The 24526-nt window shown below is 32.4% G+C and overlaps 15 protein-coding genes across 15 annotated transcripts, besides 1 other annotated feature; 9 read left to right on the forward strand and 6 right to left on the reverse strand.

Annotated features, from left to right (window-relative positions):
- Positions 1-278: 278 nt before the first annotated feature.
- On the reverse strand, positions 279-482 carry TVAGG3_0860580 (protein of unknown function, DUF4106 family; the record flags this gene model as incomplete). Its single annotated transcript, XM_051249686.1, has 1 exon — positions 279-482. The coding sequence occupies one exon, from the start codon at positions 480-482 to the stop codon at positions 279-281; it is 204 nt and encodes a 67-aa protein (XP_051085161.1).
- Positions 483-1086: 604 nt separating this feature from the next.
- TVAGG3_0860590 (protein of unknown function, DUF4106 family) lies at positions 1087-1718 on the reverse strand (the record flags this gene model as incomplete). Its single annotated transcript, XM_051249687.1, has 1 exon — positions 1087-1718. A coding segment is annotated over one exon (632 nt), but the record flags the coding sequence as incomplete, so codon positions are not given.
- Positions 1719-2506: 788 nt separating this feature from the next.
- TVAGG3_0860600 (attachment subunit-related family) lies at positions 2507-3577 on the forward strand (the record flags this gene model as incomplete). Its single annotated transcript, XM_051249688.1, has 1 exon — positions 2507-3577. The coding sequence occupies one exon, from the start codon at positions 2507-2509 to the stop codon at positions 3575-3577; it is 1071 nt and encodes a 356-aa protein (XP_051085163.1).
- A 394-nt stretch (positions 3578-3971) lies between these two features.
- TVAGG3_0860610 (ZGC:162945 family) lies at positions 3972-6056 on the reverse strand (the record flags this gene model as incomplete). Its single annotated transcript, XM_001321652.2, has 1 exon — positions 3972-6056. One exon carries the CDS (start codon positions 6054-6056, stop codon positions 3972-3974), a length of 2085 nt encoding a protein of 694 aa, XP_001321687.2.
- A 1889-nt stretch (positions 6057-7945) lies between these two features.
- TVAGG3_0860620 (protein serine/threonine kinase protein) lies at positions 7946-9375 on the forward strand (the record flags this gene model as incomplete). The annotated part of the gene is made up of 2 exons (XM_001321651.2): positions 7946-8486; positions 8586-9334. 2 exons carry the CDS (start codon positions 7946-7948, stop codon positions 9332-9334), a joined length of 1290 nt encoding a protein of 429 aa, XP_001321686.1.
- A 436-nt stretch (positions 9376-9811) lies between these two features.
- TVAGG3_0860630 (ubiquitin-like family) lies at positions 9812-10150 on the forward strand (the record flags this gene model as incomplete). Its single annotated transcript, XM_001321650.2, has 1 exon — positions 9812-10072. The coding sequence occupies one exon, from the start codon at positions 9812-9814 to the stop codon at positions 10070-10072; it is 261 nt and encodes an 86-aa protein (XP_001321685.1).
- A 228-nt stretch (positions 10151-10378) lies between these two features.
- On the forward strand, positions 10379-11317 carry TVAGG3_0860640 (non-structural maintenance of chromosomes element 4 family; the record flags this gene model as incomplete). The annotated part of the gene is made up of 1 exon (XM_001321649.1): positions 10380-11291. The coding sequence occupies one exon, from the start codon at positions 10380-10382 to the stop codon at positions 11289-11291; it is 912 nt and encodes a 303-aa protein (XP_001321684.1).
- A 135-nt stretch (positions 11318-11452) lies between these two features.
- TVAGG3_0860650 (uncharacterized protein) lies at positions 11453-12106 on the reverse strand (the record flags this gene model as incomplete). Its single annotated transcript, XM_001321648.1, has 1 exon — positions 11453-12106. One exon carries the CDS (start codon positions 12104-12106, stop codon positions 11453-11455), a length of 654 nt encoding a protein of 217 aa, XP_001321683.1.
- Positions 12107-12683: 577 nt separating this feature from the next.
- Positions 12684-14343, forward strand: TVAGG3_0860660 (uncharacterized protein; the record flags this gene model as incomplete). The annotated part of the gene is made up of 1 exon (XM_001321647.1): positions 12684-13901. The coding sequence occupies one exon, from the start codon at positions 12684-12686 to the stop codon at positions 13899-13901; it is 1218 nt and encodes a 405-aa protein (XP_001321682.1).
- Positions 14344-15882: 1539 nt separating this feature from the next.
- On the forward strand, positions 15883-17883 carry TVAGG3_0860670 (uncharacterized protein; the record flags this gene model as incomplete). The annotated part of the gene is made up of 1 exon (XM_001321646.1): positions 15955-17772. The coding sequence occupies one exon, from the start codon at positions 15955-15957 to the stop codon at positions 17770-17772; it is 1818 nt and encodes a 605-aa protein (XP_001321681.1).
- A 318-nt stretch (positions 17884-18201) lies between these two features.
- Positions 18202-18589, forward strand: TVAGG3_0860680 (structural constituent of ribosome; the record flags this gene model as incomplete). Its single annotated transcript, XM_001321645.2, has 1 exon — positions 18213-18527. The coding sequence occupies one exon, from the start codon at positions 18213-18215 to the stop codon at positions 18525-18527; it is 315 nt and encodes a 104-aa protein (XP_001321680.1).
- Positions 18590-18855: 266 nt separating this feature from the next.
- TVAGG3_0860690 (nucleotide-diphospho-sugar transferases family) lies at positions 18856-20613 on the forward strand (the record flags this gene model as incomplete). The annotated part of the gene is made up of 1 exon (XM_001321644.1): positions 18856-20613. The coding sequence occupies one exon, from the start codon at positions 18856-18858 to the stop codon at positions 20611-20613; it is 1758 nt and encodes a 585-aa protein (XP_001321679.1).
- A 166-nt stretch (positions 20614-20779) lies between these two features.
- TVAGG3_0860700 (ATP-dependent RNA helicase DBP3 family) lies at positions 20780-22373 on the forward strand (the record flags this gene model as incomplete). Its single annotated transcript, XM_001321643.1, has 1 exon — positions 20785-22350. One exon carries the CDS (start codon positions 20785-20787, stop codon positions 22348-22350), a length of 1566 nt encoding a protein of 521 aa, XP_001321678.1.
- Positions 22374-22754: 381 nt separating this feature from the next.
- On the reverse strand, positions 22755-23078 carry TVAGG3_0860710 (ankyrin repeat domain-containing protein 49 family; the record flags this gene model as incomplete). Its single annotated transcript, XM_001321642.1, has 1 exon — positions 22755-23078. One exon carries the CDS (start codon positions 23076-23078, stop codon positions 22755-22757), a length of 324 nt encoding a protein of 107 aa, XP_001321677.1.
- A 71-nt stretch (positions 23079-23149) lies between these two features.
- TVAGG3_0860720 (protein ubiquitination) lies at positions 23150-24253 on the reverse strand (the record flags this gene model as incomplete). Its single annotated transcript, XM_001321641.1, has 1 exon — positions 23150-24253. The coding sequence occupies one exon, from the start codon at positions 24251-24253 to the stop codon at positions 23150-23152; it is 1104 nt and encodes a 367-aa protein (XP_001321676.1).
- Positions 24254-24514: 261 nt separating this feature from the next.
- Positions 24515-24526: part of a mobile genetic element that runs on past the window's edge.

Genomic DNA, 24526 nt, shown 5'->3' on the forward strand with positions numbered 1-24526 from the left:
TTTTTACGCGTTTCATGACGAAAGTTGAATTGTCATTTAGCTCTGACATCAAATATCTCGGAGTAAATTCATCATGTCATTTGGATGATATGCTATTAAATCATATCCCTTAGCGAGCTTGTATTTTCCAGGTTTGAGATTATATCCGTTTTGGTGCTGAGCCATAAAGCTAAATAGGTTCGGGTCAGTATTTCCATCCTTGAACTTTCCAATAGCTTCTTTATATCTGTCACTAAAGTCAACAGTATCTGGGAAACCACACTCTTCTTTAAGCATTTTTAAGAATTCTTGGTTTCCTTGTTCTCTACTTCTTTTATGTCCTTGCTCTGTTTGTGGTTGTTGTTGTGCAGGGTTTTGAACTGTTGGTTGCTGTGCTGGTTGTTGTGCTGGTTGTGGAGGTGGTTGTTGTGCAGGGTTTTGAACTGTTGGTTGTTGTGCTGGTTGTTGTGTTGGTTTTGGTGCATGCCTGTGTCTGTGTCCATGTGACGATGTAAATGTTTTAGGTAGTCCTGGTGCAGGTGCTTCTCTTGGAGGGTTTGGTGGTATATAAGTTCCACCAGCTGGCACATATGTTCCATCTGCAGCGTAATGTCCTACCTGACTTTTCGTTCTTAAGAAAGCATTTACTAGGTCTGTTTTGGTCTGTTGTAACTCTTTTTCTTGACTTTCACAACAGTTGCTCTAACGGCGTCATAGGCACTTTGAACTGCCTGTCTCGTTGCTGCATCTGTTATTTTCGTCATATTTTGTGCTACTTCTTTTAACTCTTTGTCGAAACCTTCAGACTTCAGTTTCTTTCCAGATGAGAAGTCGTTCACTTGTTTCACCTTACTATGAAGAGCTTCGAAAGCGTTCTTAAAGTCAGCATTTGTTAAAGCTTCATTTGAACTGTCTTCATCCGCTTGTATTTTTGTCCTTATTGACCCTATGAGTTGGGCTGCTTTAGCGTTGGCTTGGGCATCTAACCAGTCATTGTTAGCTTTTATATATTCTGCGCTTTTCATTGCCTTTTGCATAGCCGCGTCGTTATTTTTACTTTCTTGTGCTAAGTTTTCATACTGTACGGTTTGGTTTTGCAACTGTAAAAGTTTTTCTGCCTTTACATTTGCTTCAACTTCTTTTTTATACTCATCGCTATCCATATATGTCTTCAGGGCTTTTTGTTTTATCTCTTCATCTTTCAGTATTTTATATTGAGTAGTATGGTTTTTCAAATTTATGACATCTTGTTCCATTTTTGCTACTTCTGCTGCTTTTTCTGACACTTTTTTCGCATATTCCTCTGTACTTAGTTCTTTCAGTTGTTCTTCTTTCTTCTTTTTCTCTACGTTTAACTCATTGAGTTTCTTTGTGTGTCTGTCATATTCTAGTTTCTTTTCGTTTTCACTTATTTGCTTCTGTATGTCTATGTTTGACTTTTTGACATCTGATATTTGATTTTTGAGTGAACTCAAATTCATTTGACTTTGAGGGTTATAGGCTGTTCCGTCTGCAGCTCCACCATAGCCTGCCATTTTCGCTAAAAGTGCCGCTCTTAAACCTCCACTCTGTGCACCAAGAACTCGGTTTAAAAGCATAGGGTTGCTTGACATTTGTTGCAACATAGTGGGGTCATTCATCATTTGTTGTTGCAACTGTTGTTGTGGTGTCAGTTTTACTATTGGATGTTTCAATGCTCTCTTCCTCTTACGTATATTCTTACGTAGCTTACGTGGCATTTTAAGTGAAGTTAAAAAGCGGTTTTTGACAGATGTTATATGACACTTTTTGTTCAGCACAAAAAACTACTCGGTCAACGGCGACGACTCTCAAAAACCGTTGTGCAAAAAGTTTTACCGTTGGACAAAAAAGTATATATAGAAAACAAAAAACGTTTATAGTTCATTCAATATTTGAGATAGAACGGTTTTCCAACGGTAACTTTTAAATAAAATAAAAAAATAGAGGGGGTTACCGTTGACGAAAACGGTTCATCTCAAACTTTTCTATGAGTGGTCCGAAAAAAACAGTTTATTTTTGTCTAATGGAAGGAAGAAAAAGTGTCGCAAACAATTCGTCGACTACCTCTGCAGTTAAAGTTCCTACAACTTATGTCTCACCATTCTCAAAACCCTTACAACCTCCTATAATACCAAAGCAACTTCCTCATACAATTGCAAACAATTCGTCGACTACCTCTGCAGTTAAAGTTCCTACAACTTATGTCTCACCATTCTCAAAACCCTTACAACCTCCTATAATACCAAAGCAACTTCCTCATACAATTGCAAACAATTCGTCGACTACCTCTGCAGTTAAAGTTCCTACAACTTATGTCTCACCATTCTCAAAACCCTTACAACCTCCTATAATACCAAAGCAACTTCCTCATACAATTGCAAACAAATTGTCCAACAATTCAAGACATTCTACTCAAGAAAATACCATACAAACAAACGAAACAACAGATACAGTTGTACCAGACACAACAGGACAAGTTTTACAGTCTTCTCCAATTGCAAACCAATTGTCCAACAATTCAAGACAATCTACTCAAGAAAATACCATACAAACAAACGAAACAACAGATACAGTTGTACCAGACACAACAGGACAAGTTTTACAGTCTTCTCCAATTGCAAACCAATTGTCCAACAATTCAAGACAATCTACTCAAGAAAATACCATACAAACAAACGAAACAACAGAGGAACAACCAAGCGCGTCATCGATGACGACAAGGTCCCAGATGAGATACCTCGCGTTCGCGAAGCAATTTCAATCAGGAGATACAGAAAATACAGAAGAAAACACTACCATACCTGAACGTGTTCGCAGGCAATATGCTAAAAAAAGACTTCAACTCCTTGAAAAACTCAAAAACCAATGGGGAATTCAAGACGACACCGATTATTCGGAAGTGTTTCAGTCTGTTATGGATAGTTTGCAACCAGTTGAAAATGAAGTTAAAGACCCAGGTGTTCTCGTGGACTTGTTTGTTCAATACTTGCCTGTTACAGCAAACCTAATTGCACTACAAGCCATCGACCAATTTATTAGACTTTTCCCCAAAAATATGCAAACTTATTTGCGAAATGTGAAAATTGCTGAGTATGTCAGCATATATCCCAATACCTACAACTATCTCGAAGAATTGGATGAGTATGGGCAAAGGTCCTTTTACGTATACTTTTTTACCAAACCAGGACAGTCAAAACGGTTATATTGTATACAACCTTTACCAGAATTTCAAGACAATTTCCATGTCATATCCACTATAGCGTTAGATACACCAGAAAGAGTTCCATACGGTGGCAAAGTTAGTATTTCAAGCTTCCCGAAAGCTACCAAAGGACATCCTATAAAATTGGCAGAATTCACTAATTCAAATTGCCAATTCAAACAGGATGTTGAGTTTGTATTCTTACACGATACCACATTCATAATACAGACACCTCCAGATGGACTCTACAAAGTATTTATAGCTGGACACGTAGCACCAGATGACGAAGAAGAAGAAGTCGAGGAAATTATATCTTCGGATAATGAAGAGGAACAAACATTTGAAGATGTTAAAGACTCAGATTATACTGAGTAAAAAAACTATTTAAGATTAAAAAATTTTATTTTATTTAAATATCTTTCTTTTTCATCGGAGTCTTAGGGTCAGTCCTCCTCTAGGTTTTTTAGGGGCTAGAAGGGGCGCAGCCCCTGGAAGCCCCAATCCCTTTTTTTTTTTTTTTTTTTTTTTTTTTTTTTATCTAATCAATAGTAAGTTAGATTTTTTATTAAAAGAGCAAATAAAGATACGATCGAGCAATAGTTTATTTTAAATCTCAATATTATAAAATAAATGTTCAAAATTTTTAAGTAATAATACTAAATACTTAAATAAGTAAAAGCACACAAGAAAAATATTCACTAACTTAAGAAAAAATCATATATTTAGAGAATTATCCCTTATAATAAGATTAAAAAAAATTAAACTGTTTTCAATCATCATCATCACCAGCTCCATAGAACTTGTGTTTGCGATAGATGACACATTTTGCAAGCCATTTGACACCACCAAGATATGACCACAAATCGCTGCCAACATCTCCACCTTGAAGACCTTTGATCAAACCATCAGGAACAATGTAAGTAATTTCATCGTCGAGCATGAACCAAACTCTTCCTTTGTTGACGAAGGCAACGAAATGACCTTGATGATAAGCAATAATGGAATGTATCTTAAATACATACGTTCCATCACTGAGTTGAGTTTTGTAGTTCTTCTTGATCTCAAATTTGTCAAAGAAGACATTTGGATCAGACCAATTCCTCTGAACGTCGACCCAGAGGAATGTTGAGATTTCATTGATATGAGAATCATCTGTGCACATTTGTTTAATTCCTTGATCAATACCTGCTGCACCAAGAGGAATGTGAAGCGAAACCGAATAGAAGCTTTCATCAGGAGTCTCAGTTTGATATTGGAATGTAACGGCAATATCTGGTTTGTTTGCTGATTCCGTAACATCATGTACAATCTTTTGAAATGTGTCATCGGCATCTTGCTGCTGGAAGTATTGCTTGCCGAGTGTTGTGATGAATTGTGAGCATGAAATTGTGTATTCCTTGTGGCGGTAGTGCAACATCTGATCATAAATTTCGGCAAGTGCTTTCACTGGCGTATATTCGACATCTCCCAAATGCTCCATTACATCTTTTCTGAAAGTATTTACGTAGAACAAAACTTGCAAAACGGCATTGACATGGCAGGTAGCTCCCTCATTATGTAATCCTGGAATTGACATTTTTGTTTCGATGTTGTAGATTGCATTTTGTGTTCTTTTAACAAGTATCTTATCAATCTTTTCATATCCAGCTAGTGGAGATGGAATCTTCATTGGAGTTTCTGGAGTTTGGAGATAAAGATCTTTTGGAACACATCTTGGCTTTGGCATTGGGCTTCCTGAACCATTTGGTTCTGGTGTTGCTGCAGCTTCTTTTTCATCTTTTGGAGTGCAAGGAAAATCGCAGTTATCCTTCTCACTGAGAGGTGTGGAATCGATGTGATAGTTATCTAAAGCAAACAATCCTTGAACAATAAGTGGAAGATTGCCTTTTTCACCACGATATCCTATTGCCAAGACACTCCAATTACTTTTATCGCGTGCAAAGCGGCGTTCGACAATTTGGCGATCATGTGCAATCGCATTATTGCGTTTTGTAACTTCTTCGTCATCACCTCTTTGCATAATGACGGCTGTTGGATGGTATTTCTGAATACCGATGTAACCTCTATCTGCAAGAAGTCCTAATGCAACAGATTCAACTCCACGTTGGACATGTAAAAAATCTGAAGCTCCTGATAAATCAAATACTTTCTTATCGTGAACTGAAGCTAAAAAACTTGTATTCATGTGAATTACCTGTCCTAAAGGATTAACAAGAACTTGAACCTTCATACCATTGCAATGGTTTTTAGCATCCCATGAACTTTTACGCTCAGCAAGATCAAGAGGAACGGTAAAAGGAATAGTAGAGCTATCAACTGCAGCAACACATGTTGGAAAGTTATCGAACTCCTTGTCACAGGGAGAATATTGTTTTGGAATGAATTCAGCAATGAAAATTGGGAACATCCTGTTTGTTGTTTTGTTAATGATTTTGCTGAGGTAACTCTGTTTCAAACTAACAATTCCTGACATTTTTTGCAATGGAAGATAAGTGCAATAGTAAGTTAATGTTAGGAATAACGCATCTAATGGATCACAACCGTTTTTCCGACCGCGTCTGGATGAAAACTCATGCTCGCGAACAACATCAACTAAATACAAGAGTTGATCCAAAGAAAAGTTACAAAGGTCTTTGACATTTAAGATTGGGTGTGCCTCAAGGAATTTTTGTAAGCTAAACTTTCTGACAACTTTAAATTCTTCGGCATTAGCTGGTGCTTGATTTTCATCTTCACTTGCGGGCTCTGATTCATCAAGATAAGCTAAGTGCATTTGCATTCTCACGATTTCCTTGGATCGGGTTTTGGACTTCTGGATATCATCCAAGAACTCGGAATCATCCTTGTACTCCATTAATGAAAGTGATATGAACATTTCTTCTAAGAGTTTTCATTCAATTCATGTTTTTAAGAAGTTAGTGAATTAATTTTCATATCTCAGAAATTCGAAAAATAGTTGTTTAACACAAAAATTGATCAAATGCTTCTCTAATTATCTAAATAGCTAAAATTGTAAATTCAAGATATTTGACACAAATTCAATTTTGACGGTTTGAAACAGTGCGTTTATTCTTCCGTTTATTTCTAAAAGCATAGCATTTTTATTAAATATGATTCTAATAATATTTTTGGATTAAACAGATATCTGTGGTCAATTCTATTGATTTTTTTTCCACTCGGAATACATTTTTAAGATATGTAATTTGATCCCACTACTATCAAATGATTAATGCATATAAAAAAAGCAATTACATTTAAAAAAACGAACTATTGAAAAATTGACAGTTGACGGTATAGTTTCAATTTTTTGAATTGATATCGACTATTTTAAAAATGAAACTCTTTTGGAGTTTTTTATGCATCAAAAGGTATTAGTACACATATATATAAGATCTAGTAATTCGGTTAAGCATTGAAGGTAATTCAAAGGTTTAGCTTTTGATATTTGTTTTGTTTGAATACTCTACATGTATATTTAGACTTCATACAAAGTTCCAAAGGTCTATAAACATAGAAAAAATTTAGGATATGGTAATAAATTTGGTTCGTAAAATTGAAAGGAAAATTTTATCTATTCATATATTTAGAACCATCATGTTAAATATATCTATTAATGACTAATATTGCCAAAGGAGAAGGGAAAATTTTATAAAATTTTATCATATTAAGGTATAAAACTATTATTTCCTATATATTTATGAATCAAATAGTAAGATAATCACTCTTTGTTAGACTAAATTAAATGAAAAAAGTCTAAATTGTATGATCGTCTAAACTCAGTATAACCTATACCAAAGCTTATTAATGGCTTATGCAAATATACAGCTGATGTTAGCTTAGTTTTTGACCAAAATACAAAAAAAAATTATGAGTACAATATGATCAAATTTTTATAAAAGCAGCCGAAAACAGCATTCAATTGGAATGGTATTATCAATGATAATCATTCAAGACACTTTTATCAAAAAATTTACATAAATCTTTTTCAAAACAGAGTATTTTGCAAAAATTTCATCGAAAAGATAGCTTTGTCTAATAAAAATGATATGGTACGGAAAATCTATTGAAAATAATCTGAGGAATTTGAAATTCATTCAAAAGTCTTGAAAAAAGTGAATGCATTCATGAATGTCCCATATCCATTTTATCCTAGTTGTTTCATAATTCCATATTGCCGATTCCTATTCTAGTTTTTGGTGCTTTTCTATGATAACCAAATTGATTTGGTTATCATAGAAAAGAGACCATTATAATGCTTAAAATTAATTATGTTTAGGGCCGGTTTATTGGGATAAGGAAGTTTATAATACGTGAACACTTGTTTCCTCATCGAAAAGTCATAACGCATAAAGTCGATGTTTCCTTAGTACAAAAAGTGACATATGACGCTTAACTCTTTATTCCAGATAATGACCATATTTATGGGATTAAAAAGTTTAGGAAGCTTCTCCCCATTTCATATTGTTGCTTGTAATGCGAACATAAATTGGATTACATCCCATGTAAAAATTAAAAGGTTATTTTTAATTTCATTTATTACGCGTTTTTAAATATATTTCTTTATCTGAGTATTTTAATATCTCATAGAAAATTGATTTGACTGAATTTGTAAACTATAGATTTTAGTATCATTAAAGAAAAGATAATCTTTCATATTATTTCAATTTTATGCTAGAATGCAATAAATTTTCATAACAAATCGTTCAGAAATTTTCTCATAAAAAATTTTTATTCAACAAGCGAATGAGTCTTTTGTTGGATGAAAATTCTCAGCCACAGAATATTGGTAATTATCAATTTATAGAACGAATAGGGCGAGGAGGAATGGCTTCGGTCTGGAAAGCTCAGCATATTCCTTCAAAATTATTTGTTGCAATTAAAGCTATTCCAAAAGAGCTGATACAAAATGACAAAAAACAAATGCGGTTTATAAGAGAAGTCGAATTGATGAAACAAATGGATCATCCTTTCATAGTTCAATTATATCAAACCTTGGAAGATGAAAATTATCATTATTTAGTTATGGAATATCTTCCTAATGGAAACCTTGACGATTACATACAAGAAAAAGGACCAATACCAGAAGGTATGATGGGAAGGATATTCGCTCAAATTTACTCGGTTTTATACTACCTCCATAAAGTTGTTAAGATTTCTCATCGAGATTTGAAAGCCGAAAATGTTCTACTAGATCAAAATTATAATATCCGAATAATAGATTTCGGATTGAGCACTACTTTTGTTGATGAAAATACAGAATTTTTTACTAGATGCGGATCTCAATGTATGTTTCTTTTATTGGTTATCACTATTAATAGAAAATCTCAAAATTTTTCTATTAATGTGGAACCAAAAACAATTTTTATAAGTTACTAACACACAGATTATATGGCTCCTGAAATATTCAAAAATGAACCTTACAAGCTCGGCTCCGATATTTGGTCGCTAGGTGTATTACTTTACTTGATGGCCGTGGGTAAACTCCCATTTAAGGATACCGACTCCCAAGGTACCATGAACAAAATTCTCTTCTCAAATCCTATTTACCCTCCAACGATGACTCAATCATTACAAGATTTATTGAACCGTATGATGACAAAGAACCCAAACGAACGCATTTCCTGCGATGATATTTCAACACATCCATGGTTTTCACCTCGAGAATACACATATACGATGATAATTACTGAACAATGGAAAGATTTCGATATTAACCTTTCTGTTATACCTAAAATGGAACAGATGGGAATTTCAATAGATAACATTCGCCAAAATATTACTTTAAAGGTATTCAATGAGAGTACAGCTATTTATCGTATTTTATGTCGAAATGATTATATCGAAAAGCTCCAAAGAATACCTCGCTCACAGACATTCAAACCAATACACGGGCGTGCAAGATCTGATACTTGCAATAGGCTAAAACAAATACAAGGCTCAGCCTCAACGAACGGAATCAATAAATTAAAGGATTCAACTCCGCCACCAGATGAGATACCTAGATCAATAGGTTTTCAAAAATTGCCAATATCTACACCTCCTGCCGAAGAGAAGAAGAAATATACGTTCAGGCCACGTAGTAGATCGAGATCAACCAAGACGGCTTTGATGCTTACGGAGGCTTTTGACTGAAAATGCGAATTTGAATTTTGTTTTAATTATCTAATTTTTTTGTGCTAAATATTAATGTTTTATATGATTTTTAACTCAAATTCCTATTGTTATTATTTGTGGAAGACTTTATGACTCCTGAATTCAATCAAATTTTTGGAATATATTTCGTAAAAGCTTAAATTAATGATAAAATACAAGATTTCTTTGTAAAAAATTTTAATGAAAGGTCTGGTAAAGGATTTTACTCAAAATTTTATAATTCAGCTACTCTGTTTGTTGAATTCATGGAATTTAAATTTTGAATTGAAAACCGAAAAATTCAAACAGGATCTGGTTTGATAAAATATCATCAAAATAGTGTATGAAACTAGAATTTTGATTTTTGTAATTTAGACAAAAATTGTGAGTTTCCAAATCAAGAAAAATTGAATGAAAATTTTGTACCAAAAGAAATTTTCTCAGACTCTGCCAACAATTCATTTTTCTTGAATCTGAATGGCAATCCATGCGGTCCTCCCAGGGGGATACGCAATCCCCCTCACAGTCTCTCCAGACTGGACAATTGAGAAGCTTATCGCTATGATCACCAAGCACATTGGAATCCAGGCAGAGAGAATCTTGTTAATGCACAACAGCGAGCCTCTCTATGGAATCTTCACAGTTGGTGATTATGAGATCAAGGAAGGCGAGAAGATTTTCATTGGAATCTGGATAGGCCAAAATCTTGCAATTTCGAAAGCCTGCTCTTTAGCCTAGATGTTGAATATTATGTTTTCTTATTTGTTAATTTTACTAGTTATTAAATAATTAACGTTTTTTGTTTTTTATTACGTAAATTGCTTCAATTTTCTCCAATACTTTCATAAAAATTCCTATAAATGAGCGAAATGCCTATAATTTCGAGTTTGAAATGTTAATTAACCTTCCAGTGGAAATAAAACGAAGTTCAGAAAATTTGGAAAAATTCTTTGAGTTTGATGAAATTTAAGTTATCATTTATTATATTTGGCTCTTGAGAATATTAATATTTAATTGCAAGAAATTTCATTTTTCTTTGTTGGGAATGAGTCAAGAATCTCAAAATTCCCAATCACAAAGAAAATCATACCTTCCTTCAAAAGATTTTGCAAGTAACCTTGAGCCAAAGGATGTTATAAAGAAATACGATGATATCAATCAGCAAATAATTGAGAACGAAAAAGATCTTATCACTAATGCAACCCCAAGAAATCTTAGCGAGATCCTTATACAAATGGATAAAATGCAATCCCTTGTTAAAAAACCATCTGTATTTGAAAAAGATCTAAAATCTATAAATCGAGTTACACGTATTGCTGTTGAACAAGGCAATCAAGTCACATTGTCAGATTCTGCATTTAATCTTGCATCTGTACATCGTAATTTATGTGCAAAATATCCAACGCGCAAAGAAAAACAATTTGATTTAGCTCAGCTTGGGGATATTTTTATTCGATCTTCCCTTATTGCCCCAAGAATGAACATACCAATGCTATACGGACTTGATGATTTTCACGTAAAACCACGACAAAAAAGAGCCACTCAATCGCAGGTAAGAGATGAAGTTACTGCTGATGAAATTAAAGTAGGATACAAGAAAACAAATGAAAAGGCACATTCTTTAACAGAAAGAGGCAGAAAATTTTTCAAAGAAATCAGTAACAGCGGAGCTCGACCTCTTGCTGATACAATAAGTACAGAGGAAGGGTTTGATGCAATGATACAAAAAGCTTTCGAGCTTGCCCATCTTGTTAGAGATGGTCGTGTTTGCGTTGACATTGAGAACCATGAAATTGTTGCAAAAGCCGCTGGATCTGATATGAAGGATATTGATGGCAAAGGAAGAAAGAAATGTGTTTTACATCTCAGATATAAAGATTACCAAAATATGCTTTCGCTTCTCAACTCTGAAAAACCTGAAGTTCACCATGATATAGAAATTGATGATCTCTTTTAGAATGATTTGTTTGTAATAAAAAACCTATTTATGAAAAATGTTAATTAATTTGGATTTCCTCATATTTTTATACATTCAACCAATTTACATTATAGTTTATAGTCAAAAAAAATATGGATCTTAAAAAATTATGTAAAATATCAACAATAAGTAGTTGTTTACTATTTCACGGTAGAATTAGGAGGTTGATCTGGTGCTATTGGGTCAGGTGGTAAAGCTCCTAATTGTTTTTCAAGATTTTGTATTTCCATATCTAAATTATTTCTAAGATTTGTAAGGGTTTCTATTTGCCTTGATAGTTTTTCTTTCTTTTCACGTTGTTGAATTTGCGTGAATAACTTTTTCATAACAAAATTTGTTGTTGTTTCTGTTGGGCATTCATATTTTCGTAAATCGCTTTGGAGCTTTTGAAGTTCAGCTCTAGCACGCTTAATATCAATTTCATATTGAGAACAAGCTACTTCAATCTCTTTTTGTTCTTTATCCAATAAAATGGCTTCTTCCTCAGCCTTTCTATTGTATTCTTCAATTAATTGCCTAAGATGATATAATTCGAGATTTTTATCTGCTAAAATTTTATCATTTTTAGATTGTTCGATTTTTCTGTTATCTTCGTATTCTTTTACTTTCGCATCATAATCGGATTGTAATACTCCGTTTTGATTTTTAATTTCTCTAACTTGTTGCCCAAGCTGTTCGACGGCTTCTTCACCAAGATTTACTTTTTCAGTCTCGATAGTGAGCTGATTATTAAGCTTCTTGATTCTATTCCTTATTTTCTCGATGCTCTTCTTCATTTTTCCACTCGCAGACATCTAAAAAAATGCAAAATAAAGAAGAGATTTTAAAATGTCACCTTTTATTGCAATCAAATCCTGATAGCAAAACTGTGTTTCTATCTGATTTTATGGCTCTAGATATCATGTATAACAATGTCGTTAAACTTTATGCAATAATTTTTGTATTCTATGAGAAACATTTCGTCCAGACTCTCAGTTGAAGCTAAAAATGCCATATCTATGATGTAAAAAATTATATTCCTTGGCTGTTTTGTCTATTATCTCTAATAGTTATAATAATTTTTCAACAAAGCGAGATAAATTCAAAATTTTATTCAAATTCTGAAATAGAACTTATTTTAGGGAGTTCTTATTTTCCAAATTTTTTCCAAATTCTCCAAAATGATCATAAAATTTACAATTTTTTGAGTTATTTTTAATTTTTTGAAATTTTTTTGGAAACTCATTTTATTAGAAATCAAATTTCTACAGTATGGATTAATTATTTAGGGCTTACATATGTCATTGCTCACATTAATTTTGAATTCTATTATGAAATTACCCTAAAAATTACCAAAATATGATTTTTAAAAAGTGACTAGATTTTAGTATCATGGAAAATTATTTGCCTTATCTCAAGGAAGGTGGAAAGGCAAAGTTACAAACAGATCTTACAGAAGCTGCAGAACCTTTAGAGTTCATTAGCAAACTATCATCTTTCGAGTATATCGATAAAAATGATCTCGGACCATTTTATAATCTCATGGGTACTCTAAATCGTTCAACAACAGATGTATTTTCTGATATTTTGAGACAACAGCTTATTGAATTCAAGCAAAAAATACTCACAATGAATCAAGAAGAGCTTAGAATTTTAGTTAAAGAAATTGAACCTTTTTCTGAAATCGGAGAGTTTCAAGAATTACTCAAAATTGCTCTTTCTAGAGTTCCTAAGATATCTCAAGTTGGGCCTCTTCCTGAATCCGTGGAACAAAATTTGACTCCAAAAGAAAAGGCAGATATCTATATTCATGATACAGCAAAGTTTAACGAATGGCTAGATTCACTGTTTTCTACAGCCATGTTAGACTTTTCGAATGATGATTTTGGATATCATTCTCTTTTCAAAGAAATCGCGCCTATTGTTTTCCAAAAGCGTAGACTTGCAGTTCTTACTAATGAGTATTGCGAAAATCAGTTCGAAATGTCAAGCCATCCAATTTATACGATAATAAGGTTTTACATGGCCATTTTTAATTCCCCAATTGCTCAAATTGACTTTGCAAGACCATTAGCACTCATTATTTACGGCTCTTTCCATGGAGTTAAAGCAAATATCCAGTTAATGAAAGAAGCATCTCAATTAGCTGGTGCAAAACTTGCTCACATAATATTTTCAGTACCACAAGTTACTATGACTAGTAAAGTTTTGTACTATGGCGAATTCTTTGGCTTTACGCATGAAGAAAACAAAAAATTCATTCAAGATCTCGAACGTGATAACGATTACACTTTGGCAAGGTTGTCAAACAGTACTTTATACTGTAGAATTGCTACAATTGCTTGGATTCAAGGAATAAAAATAAATCAACAAACAATCAAGTTTCTTTCGATTTCCGAGCCACAAACAGATCTAGGACTTATTATGGCTCGTAAATATAAGAAAGAGTATGATGTTGTCCTTCAGAATTGGGCTCAAAAGAATTCATGGATTTATATTGATTATCTGACAAGAATTAAGGCAAGTGGACTAGAGGTACCTGCTTTTACGACAAAGCCTGATTTAACCCCACAGCAGGCATCAATAGCTCAAGTTCTTTTATTATTATAATTTTATTTTGTATTATATTTGTTATTTATAGAATATTTAAACAATTTAAATATTGTTAGGTAAACTATTTTTCTTATCAATCTTTGGGTAAACATATAAAATACCGAATTTTATTTTGATTTTGAGACTTAGTATTAATAATTAGAGTTCACATGTACTAAAATCGATGTACGCAATGTATATAAGATTACATCCTTCTGAAATCATTCCATATCCATGTTTGACTTCCATCAACAATAAAGAAAGTTTTTTAAGGGTTCCGACCGACCACCTATCTCCTCTCAAAATTTTCAACTTTAGAAGGTCTTATCTTGGCGAATACGAGGTTTCAATCCGAATCCCCGGCACATCATTCCTCCTTATAATATATGGTATTTAAAAATATCTCTAAGTGAAGTCTTTATCGATGATCCCCTTTCAACCCTCCTTTTTTCGAATTTTTTCGATTTTTTTCACCCTCTCCTTTTGAGTGAGAAAAATCATGAATATTCAACCGATGTTTTTAAGATTTTAATGGGATAATCTATGACCTATATATATGCATATATTGATGCCAAATTCGAAAATAAAAAATTTTGACATGTAAAATTGGTCGAATTTACGTGTCAGAATGAAGTGAAACGTGACAAAGAAGTAGGCAGACTAAAGAACGAATTAGCTTATAATTTTATTATAAACAGTATTATTAATTATCAGAGATTATGAATCTATTTATCATTTTTTCACAAAGCAAAAATAAGATTTTCAGGTCTTCAAATTCAAAAGATTGTACTTGATGCTAGCAAAGTAGTCTTTGTGGTGCCGAAATAGAAATGTTTGTAGAGCCAGAGTGGTAATATTTAATAACTTTATGTGATAATTCATAATTCATGCTAAAAATGTTTTGAAACTATTTTAGTAACTTGTTAAAGAAATACCATTAGGTTTTTAAGGGAGAATACGGAGTAAAAATCTATTGTTTGCGAGAGAGTTAATTGAAATCAAATAAAAAGTATCAATAAATGGAATTATTGATTAAATTGCTTCCAAACTGGGATATCTTGCTTGTTTAGTGAGTAATGGATTATATGGAAACCTTCTTGCTTTGGTGTTTTTAGATAGAAATTTTGAAATTTAATCAAAAAATTGTACGTTTATCATCATTATGAAACCAGTAATATTATAGCTTTAATCAACACCTTATGTTCATATTCCAAGCTGTAATTTTGTCAAAGCAAGATCTAATTTTTTTTTATACTTTTCCAAATAAATGATGGATTTTAGTGCGAAGAAAATCCTTTTATTGCATTTTGGATTGAAATATGCTACTTGCAATGGCTCCTGACGTAATCACACTATAGATATATTTTTATTATCACAATTGTGATGTAGAGTATTATGTCTAGAAACGAAATATGCTAAACATTATTGAGTTGGATATTATGGCAGGCTTAATTGGAAATGAGCTAGTTATCTCATTCTTATTTTCATTATTTTTGTATAGGGGCAAGTAAAATGTGGATGTTCATTCAACAGCGATATACTTCATTAGGTTTAGATGCATAACATTTATTTGTATTTGCTAGAAAAGCATATTTTAATGTAATCAAATTCAATATCTCGTAGTTATTTGATTTTTGAAGCAGAGTTTAATTGCAATTATTTTATACACTTTGTCCTGATTTCATTTCCGTAGAGTCGAAAAAATCGAATTTTTTAGGTGCAACTCGAGGCATTTTACCAAGTACTTTTAATATGGAAAAATGAAAAAATGAGGCAAAAAAATGCTTTCTTTAAGGCAATATGGTGGCTTTGAGATTCACCTACCATATATGTATATCTTTATATGAAGGATTACTATCATATTGTGTATGGTAGCAAAGAAAGATATCTATCATGTGAGCCTACAAGATGCTATGAAGTTGATGAAAATTGAGAGGAGATAGGTGGTCGGTCGGAACCCTTAATTTGATTGTAATTTAAAACACCGTTTAATGGTATTGATTTTTATCCTAATGTAATAGGGAATAAAATAACAGCTCACTTGGAAAAGAATAAACGATAAAAATAAACAATGAACAAAACAACCTGTATTGATATCAATAAATACGAAAGAGAATTGATCAATTACATCAATGGCATTCGTAAAAATGCAGGTCAGTTAATTATAGGGAGAAAATTGGCACAAAATGCACGTTTCATAGCTATTAATTTTGATGATGGCTATGAAACTAATGAAAATCGTATTATTACACATTTCCCATTTGCCGAAAAGCTTATTGTCATCAGAAATGTAATAGCTGATGCAAAACAAGATAACGTCTTACAGAAGATTAAGGACGATCTTAATTCAAATTCAAAATACAACTCTTATTTAGTTAGCCCACTCTATAGATACGGTGGTGTATCTATTTTGCTCCGTAAAAATGGTGGAGCTGCATACGCGATTCTTCTTGCTCAGATTAACGATGAACTTATGCAAGAGGCATATGCCACAACATATAATTCATTTTCTGAAGACATATTAATTGATTGTGATACAATTCTTGACATTTGCAATAAATTCAGAGAAGTTCTTCATTTACGTTTGCTTGACACCGAAACAAATATCCAATCATTTTTGGAAAATAAGTTAAGTGAAAAAATTCCTTTCAAACAAAAGATTAGCGATTTGATTGATTACGTAGATCACTTGGACGGCCAATTCTTCCACATTGCAAATGTTAACTTTAATGACATTCATGATCTTATCAAAACTTTATTCCAGAACGAAGATTTTCTTCAATTAGTTACTTCTTCAGCTAGAGGTACTGCAGTTTATATCCAACGTTCAGATTTATTCCTTTTCACTACCTATCCACCATCTAATTCTACTCCTTCTTCCACAAATATGTATGCTCGCTCGGAATCCAAGGCTAATAAAAAATTCTTGGAGTTTGAACCTAAAAAATTCGCTTTTTCAAAGAAAGTTAATCGTGGTTCACCATCTAAGCTCAATCCAAACTCTACATCAAATACTCCACGTAAACCAGAAATTTTACCAAAGCCAGAAGATGGTTCTAAGACACCTTCTCATAAGCAACAACATAAGGAAAATAAAAGCTTCACTCCAACAAAGGAACCTATCACGTTGACATCCTGGAAACCATCACCTTCCCCAGTTCGTGTTTATCCAGCTGCAGTTGTTGATGAAATATCCAAATTAATTAACAAATCAGGAAAACTTGAATTTATTGACAATATACAAGGCTCTCTTGATGAATTAGTTGAAGAATTTCTTCACTCGAAATATGATGAGCAAAAAGTGATTGACGAACTATTCCCACAGTACATCGAATATGAAATTTTCCATGGACATTACTCTCATGATACTTTGATCCCTCAAGTCGATCAGTTTATCTCAAATATTAATTTATCATTAAAAACGAGCTATTATATAGCCGTTAAACATACCAAGAACGAACAATTCTTCGCTCTTGTCATCGTAGCTACAACAGATAAAAGAGGAAGTCTCGATTACGTAATCTACAACTCAATTTGCAATGCTAGAGCTGCCCATAAAGTAAAAGACGAAGTACTGTTCAATAAAACAATTTATACCTTCGCATGCAATGCAATTGATACAATGAGACAAGAACGAACAATTTTTGAATTCTCCCATAATCATAAAGAAGCACTTTCAGCTATTATTCCAAATGCAAAACTTGTTGACGGTTGCGCTTTTTCATTCCATTGCCAAGATAAAAAAGATTTAGCAAAGAAAGTCGTTGAAATGCTTGCAAATGACCATAACAAAGTTCTCTTTGGCAGATTCAATAATTGTGGTCTTTCTATTGATTCTATTGAAAAAGACGAATATTATTTTGCCGTCTATTTTGTTAGGATTGAATAAAAACCAGAAATATCTTTGTCATCAATAAATGAATTATCTTTTCCTATACGACACAACATTTTTTAAGAAATTTGTGAACCAAGATTATCTTCATAAATTCATTTTATCATCATGTTTTTAACAGCTAGCTGAATCAGAGAATGGGCGCCATCAGAAGTTAGCTTAATTTAGGGCAGAAGACAATTTCCTGATGAAATATTGAAATATACAATTTCATTACCAAGAAATCTTATTGTATTATACTATTATAGTTTGTTTTTGCAACAAGAAAGCCTGAATAGCAATTTTTATTATTCGAAAATTGTATTTCATGCTTTGTCCTCAAATTTGTAAACAAAAACAGAATACACAAACATAGCTTATATCATATTTATCTTAATACATGGTCTTATAAATTTGTGGGGAAGACGATTATCGCGTTTGGTCTTCCTTTTCAACAGATGGTTCACCACCCAAAGACAAAGAAATTCTTCTGCAAGTTCTGCAAGAAGCACACAATGTGCAAGGTTTCTCAGGCCTCCCGTGGTGAGGAACGCCACTCCGCCCTTGGTCGTCGCCGCTACGATCGTAAACAAAAGGGTTTCGGTGGTCGTGTTAAACCAATTCTTCGTCGTTCCAAGAAGACATCCAAGAAGATTTCTCTTCGTTTCACCTGCCAGTCTTGCAAGAAGGCCACAATGTATTGCCTTGGCCGTCTTCGTAAGTTCGAATGGACAGTTGAGAAGAAGAAGAAACACGCTGAGCCAACATGGTAAAATGTGTGTCTACCAATAATTTTATATTACTTAATCTCTTTTTTTTCATATTTTTTTATATCACCTAGTTTCAAGAAACTCTCATCCCCACATTCCATTAATATTTTTAGATAGGATATATCCAACATGAATAGTGTCATTTGGATAGACTCGAACAGCTTTTTATTTTCTTTCCGTGAGCATTCATAAAATCATTCAAAAATTGAGAAAGTTAGGATTAAAAAATAAAAGACATATTTATCTCAGAACATGAATTAATTGATTTTTAATAATTTTAAGAGAGAAATATAAAAATTACTGGGAAAAGTGACAAGTAATCGGATTAATCATGTTAAGTATATCAAGATATGGCCGAACAATCCGATTTAACTGCTTTTACATATTAATGGTATTCCCTTGTATTGCTGTTGTATCTGCAATACTGCTTCCAAGTGAAAAATATTTGATTTTTGATATAGATAAAGAAAAAGTACAATCTAACTCTAAATGCATACATTACACACACGATTTCTTTGGTCACGACATTGATGATATGTATACATATGATTATCATATGAATTTATTATCATGTATGTTTTTCATTGATCCTGACGAAGCAGAGAAGCCGCATTACTTAGTAATAGGCTCAAAAACCATGCTTGGCATCGAAATATGCAATTTACTCAAAAAATCGAACATAAATTTTGGAGAAATCCGAGATTACACGCATTTCAACCTCCAAAACTTCTCAATCATTCGGTACCTACGGTCAGTTATGTTCAGTACTATTATCAATCTTGAACACCTACCACCTGATAGAGAAAAAGAATTTATCAATTATTGCGAACACAACAAAATCAATTACATTACGGTATCTCAAAATCCAAAAATGGAAGGTAACTACAAAAATCTTATAATAGATAAGCCATTATTTGGGTCTTCACACAATATTTTTCAAGATTTCCCAAACTCAGAAATTTTATCGCTTGAACCACCAGAATTGTATAAAATGCAAAATTTTGACGAATATTACAGCGCAAAAGATATTGCAAATGAAATAATTAAACAAATTCAATATAATAACTTTGCAAAATCAGAAAAGAGCATTCCCATATCAAGTACCATTTATAAGAAAGATAACATCCTTAATTACATTCGAAATTACAGAACAATGAAATCAGTTGACATAAATCTTCAAGAAAAAGTCAAAGAAATGTATTATTTTCATGAAGACACACTTAGTGATAACAAAGAACCTTATCTTACCCATGTAACTACGCTCTCTGAGGACGAATCAATCATGAAACGCTTTAATTTAACATGTTATGCTCTTGATAGCATTTTATCTGAATTTCCTGATATTCCATTTGAGTTTCTGATAGTTTATTGTACTAGATCTAATCAAAAATTGTCAGATCAAATAACAATTCCAAAAAATTTGAAAAAATTCATTAGAGTTATCGAAGTACCTCTTTCATATTGGTATGACCTAGGAATTAAGTTCGAAACTGTTGGTTTTCCTGAATATCAAATGAGAAATATTGGAATAAGGCGAGCAAAAGGAACATACATCACATGTGGAAGTGCTGATGTTATTCTGCCTTATGGATTCTTCGAAGCCATTAGAATTCGGGCTTTTACTGAAATAAGTTACATAAGAACAACAAGAATTTCTTCTCCACCGGATTTGAATACAATTTTTGATCTTTACAGACAAAATACAGATGTTAAGCAGCTTTTTGTCCATCCTGGTGAAGAATCAAACTTTGATGTTGAGCTTTTCATTGATGCATGCGGAGATTTCCAAGGTATGCATAGAGATGCATGGAATATGATCCATGGATACGCTGAATCTAGATTTACTTATAATATTGACGCTTTACTTGCCTTTGATAGAGCTGCCTTGGCTGGGCCAATCCTTCTACAGCATTTTTCTGGAGGCATTCATATAGAACATGACAAAGTTTCGAATCTTACTCAACACGTTGATCCTTGGGACGAAGAATTAAGGATTGAGCTTGCTAAAGGAAGACTGACTTACATTTCAAGGTTCCCAAGAAGGTATTGGGGTGCAGAAAACGTCAACTTTAGTGATTATAGACTTTAATATTTTATATATTTTTTTGTTTGTTTGATATTTTAAAAGATTTGTTTGATAAATAACATACTTAGATATTTTTAAGATTAAAGCTAATTATAAATATTAGTTTTTCACTTTCAGCAGCAGCATTTTGAAATTTTTATAAAAAGTGACAGATTTTGAAATTCTTATTTATAAATGAACAGATTTAATGGAGAAAATGGAAAAAGAAGATCATCAAAGAGCTCGAAAAGACATAAAAAATCAAAGAGTTCGGATAGTTTAGCAAAAAACGAAGAATTATTAAAATCTATTAATTTAAACGTGGAATATGAGAAAACAACACGCCTAAATCTCACTTTTACACCGACACTAACAGAAGAAGAACAAAAGAAATACCTAGAAAAGAATCAAATAAAATTACTTGGTGAAAACATTCCTCCTGTTGCTGTAACATTCGAAGAATTGAATTTACCACAAGAAATAATGGAAGTTATTAAAGAGAATAATTGGACAAATCCAACACCAATTCAATCTTTATCAATTCCAATCGGATTAAAAGGCAATGATATGGTAGGAATAGCGAAAACAGGATCAGGAAAGACAGCATCGTTTTTAATACCTGCTTTAATGCATATATCTGCTCAAAGAAAAATTTCAGAAAATGATGGTCCAATTGTATTAGTATTAAGTCCAACAAGAGAGTTGGCATTACAAACAGATGAGGTTGCTGCACAGTTTTGCGTCAAAATGGGCTATAAACACGTTTGCATTTACGGAGGAGAAGATAGACACAGACAAATCAACAAATTACGCTTCCATCCAGAGATAGTAACAGCTACTCCTGGTAGATTAATCGATTTCTTACAAAGCGGAGTGTTTAATCCTAACAGAGCGAATTTTTTAGTTTTGGATGAAGCAGATCGCATGCTTGATATGGGATTTGAGCCACAAATACGTGCAATTATCGCCTCATTGACAAAAGACCGTGAAACATTCATGTTTTCTGCAACTTGGCCGAAAGAAATTCGACAATTAGCCTCAGACTTTCTTTCTAACCCAATACATATGCATGTTGGAGGAGAAGAGTTGGCAACTAATGAAAGAATCCAACAAAACGTTCTTCTTTTGCAAGAACACGAAAAAGGAGAAAAATGTGTTGAAATATTAAAAGAAAACCAGTCGAAGAAGATCATTATATTTGCTAAAACAAAGAGAACTGTTCAACAGCTCTCAGATTTCTTAAAATCAAAATCAATTCGATGCTTATCAATTCATGGCGACAAAACTCAACAAGAAAGAGTTGTAGCACTTGATAAATTCAAGAATGCAAGAACAGGAGGTGTTTTGGTCGCTACAGATGTTGCAGCTCGTGGTTTGGACGTTACAGATATTGATTTAGTTTTAAATTACGATTTTCCAGGCGATATTGAGGATTACGTACATAGAATTGGCCGTACAGCAAGAGGCGAGAAGACAGGAGTTGCAATTACATTCTTTACCGATGAAAACAGATTTTTAGCTTCAGATCTCGTAGAAGTCATCAAAAATAGCGCACAAGTACCACCTGATTGGCTATCAGCAATGGCTGTACACGTCACAAAGAGCGATGGTCAGTCAATTACTGCAAAAAAGGTTTATAATCCAAGAGATGGAAATGGATTTGGTTCTGAAGCAGATACAACCATAACAGCATTCGGACAAAGATCAGACGGGTATGGATCCTTTGGTTTTGGCTACGGAGGACCAAATTCTTATCCATAATACTATATATAAATAAATTGTATTGTTTTTATGATTTTTTTTTTTTATTTCATAACATATATACAATAAAGAAAAAGAATTGTAATCTTTGAAATCATATTCTTCATGTGTAAACCTTTCAATTACCTCAAATTTTGAGAGACAGACGCGAAGAATATGATTTCAAGTTTAATCTTTGAAATTATGAGCATTATAGTCTTGATCAAGATGCACATGTTTTTTGTTATATATAGATAATGATTTTAGATTTGTGGATATCGAAAAAGAAAGTTTTTATTGCGGTGGATGGCCATAGTGTTTCATTTCATTTTTTTTATAGTATTATAATACTCTTGGACTTTTATGAGAATATATTAAAAGTTGTGCAATAAGGCAGTGATCCTTTCAATTTTTACTTCCTCTTTTCAATTTTTTACTTCCTTTATTTTCCTGTCTTCGACACTTTTTTCGGGGGCTGTCAGTAGATTATTAATTCTTTTATCTCTAGTCATGTTAATAGGAATATCACCTTGAACATTTCTTATGTTGATATTAATACCTCTAAATCCTATGAGAATCTCAACAATATCTCGATAATTGCATCTGCATGCTTCATGAAGAGGAGTATTTCCATAATAATCTTGGGCATTAATATCAATTCCATCTAATGTTATAAGGAATTTGACAACATCAATTGAATTATTATAACAAGCAATAATGAGCGGTGTGTCTTGACAAATATTTCTCATATTAGGGTCGACACCACATGAAATAAGATCTTGAACAAGTGATAAATTATTATATTTTGCTGCATAATGAATTATTCCACAATTGCGTGAGGACATACTCTGATTCCATTATCAACAGCAAATTTGATCGAATAAAGATCTCGTTCTTGACTACATTTTTCAAATGTATCATAAAGATCGAAGAAATTTTTTGAAGTCCAATACATTTTCAATATTTTTTTATTTTCATCTGTTGATGCAATTTTATCAAATTGTTTGGTTTCTTTACTATCATTTGATGATAACATAAATGTCTCAAATAAATGAGTGAAGATTTCATTTTCTTTTTGAATATTGTCAACTGATTTATTTCCTGTTTTGATTTCTTTATCAAAAGAGTTGATAAATGAAGAATAAAAGTTGATAAATCGAGAAATTCTTTCGTTAGTGCAGAATTCAAATCTGATGAATTCAATCAGTTTGTCCAATTTTGATGTTTCTGAAATTGGTAATAAAGGTGAAAATGTTTTGTTGAATGAAATGACAAAATCACAAATATCATCTTCGCTGTAGACAAAAACATGTTCATCACTCAAAATACACGAAATAAAATCAATAAAAATATCATCGATGTTTTCGTTAAAATGCGATAATACAATTGAATGATAAACGGATTCAAAAAGAAGACAAAGCTTAGAAGGGCCAATAGAAGAGATATGAGATGCAATGAATGAACATGTTTTCTTGAAATCACCAGTTTTAAGACTGTATCGGATGAATGATTCGATGTTTGATTCACTGATATCTGTTGATGAAATTATAAATTTGTATTGTGAAATAAAATCGTCGATCTTGAGAAAAACACCGAGGTCATATATTATTTCGCTTGTGTTGATGTCGATGTTTTCTGAAACATACCCATCTTGAACAAACTTCGAAAAAATATTTAATGCTTTCTTAAATGATTCTTTATTTGCAATTGGATTGATATTATTAATGTTAATATCAATATTAATCTCTTGTGCACTGTTATCTGTAATCAAGATGTTTCGAAATGTTTCACTTAAAACGACTGCATGTGATTGTGCTGTATAAAATCGATGACCATTGATAACGAAACAAAAATCACTTCCATATTTAACTAAAGATGAATTTTTACAATACTGTGAATCAACAACAAATTTAATATCGCTCATCTTATTTTTTTTTTATTATTATCACTTTTTATTTTAAATTTACCATCAATTGTCAAATTCAAACAATGTAATTAATATAATCTTAATGGTACACTTTCCGTTTTCTGACATGCTTTTAATTTTTTGACACTCTAGCTTTTTATCTAATTAATTAATTTTTTTGATTGTTTGGGAAAAAGTCATTATAAATCACTTCATAATACCTTATATTACTGTTATACTTTTTTTGCAATTACAATAAAGATATATTGATATAATTCAAGCATGTCAGAA

This window comes from Trichomonas vaginalis, chromosome VI (assembly GCF_026262505.1).
Source record: "Trichomonas vaginalis G3 chromosome VI, whole genome shotgun sequence".
NCBI classification, from domain to species: domain Eukaryota; phylum Parabasalia; order Trichomonadida; family Trichomonadidae; genus Trichomonas; species Trichomonas vaginalis.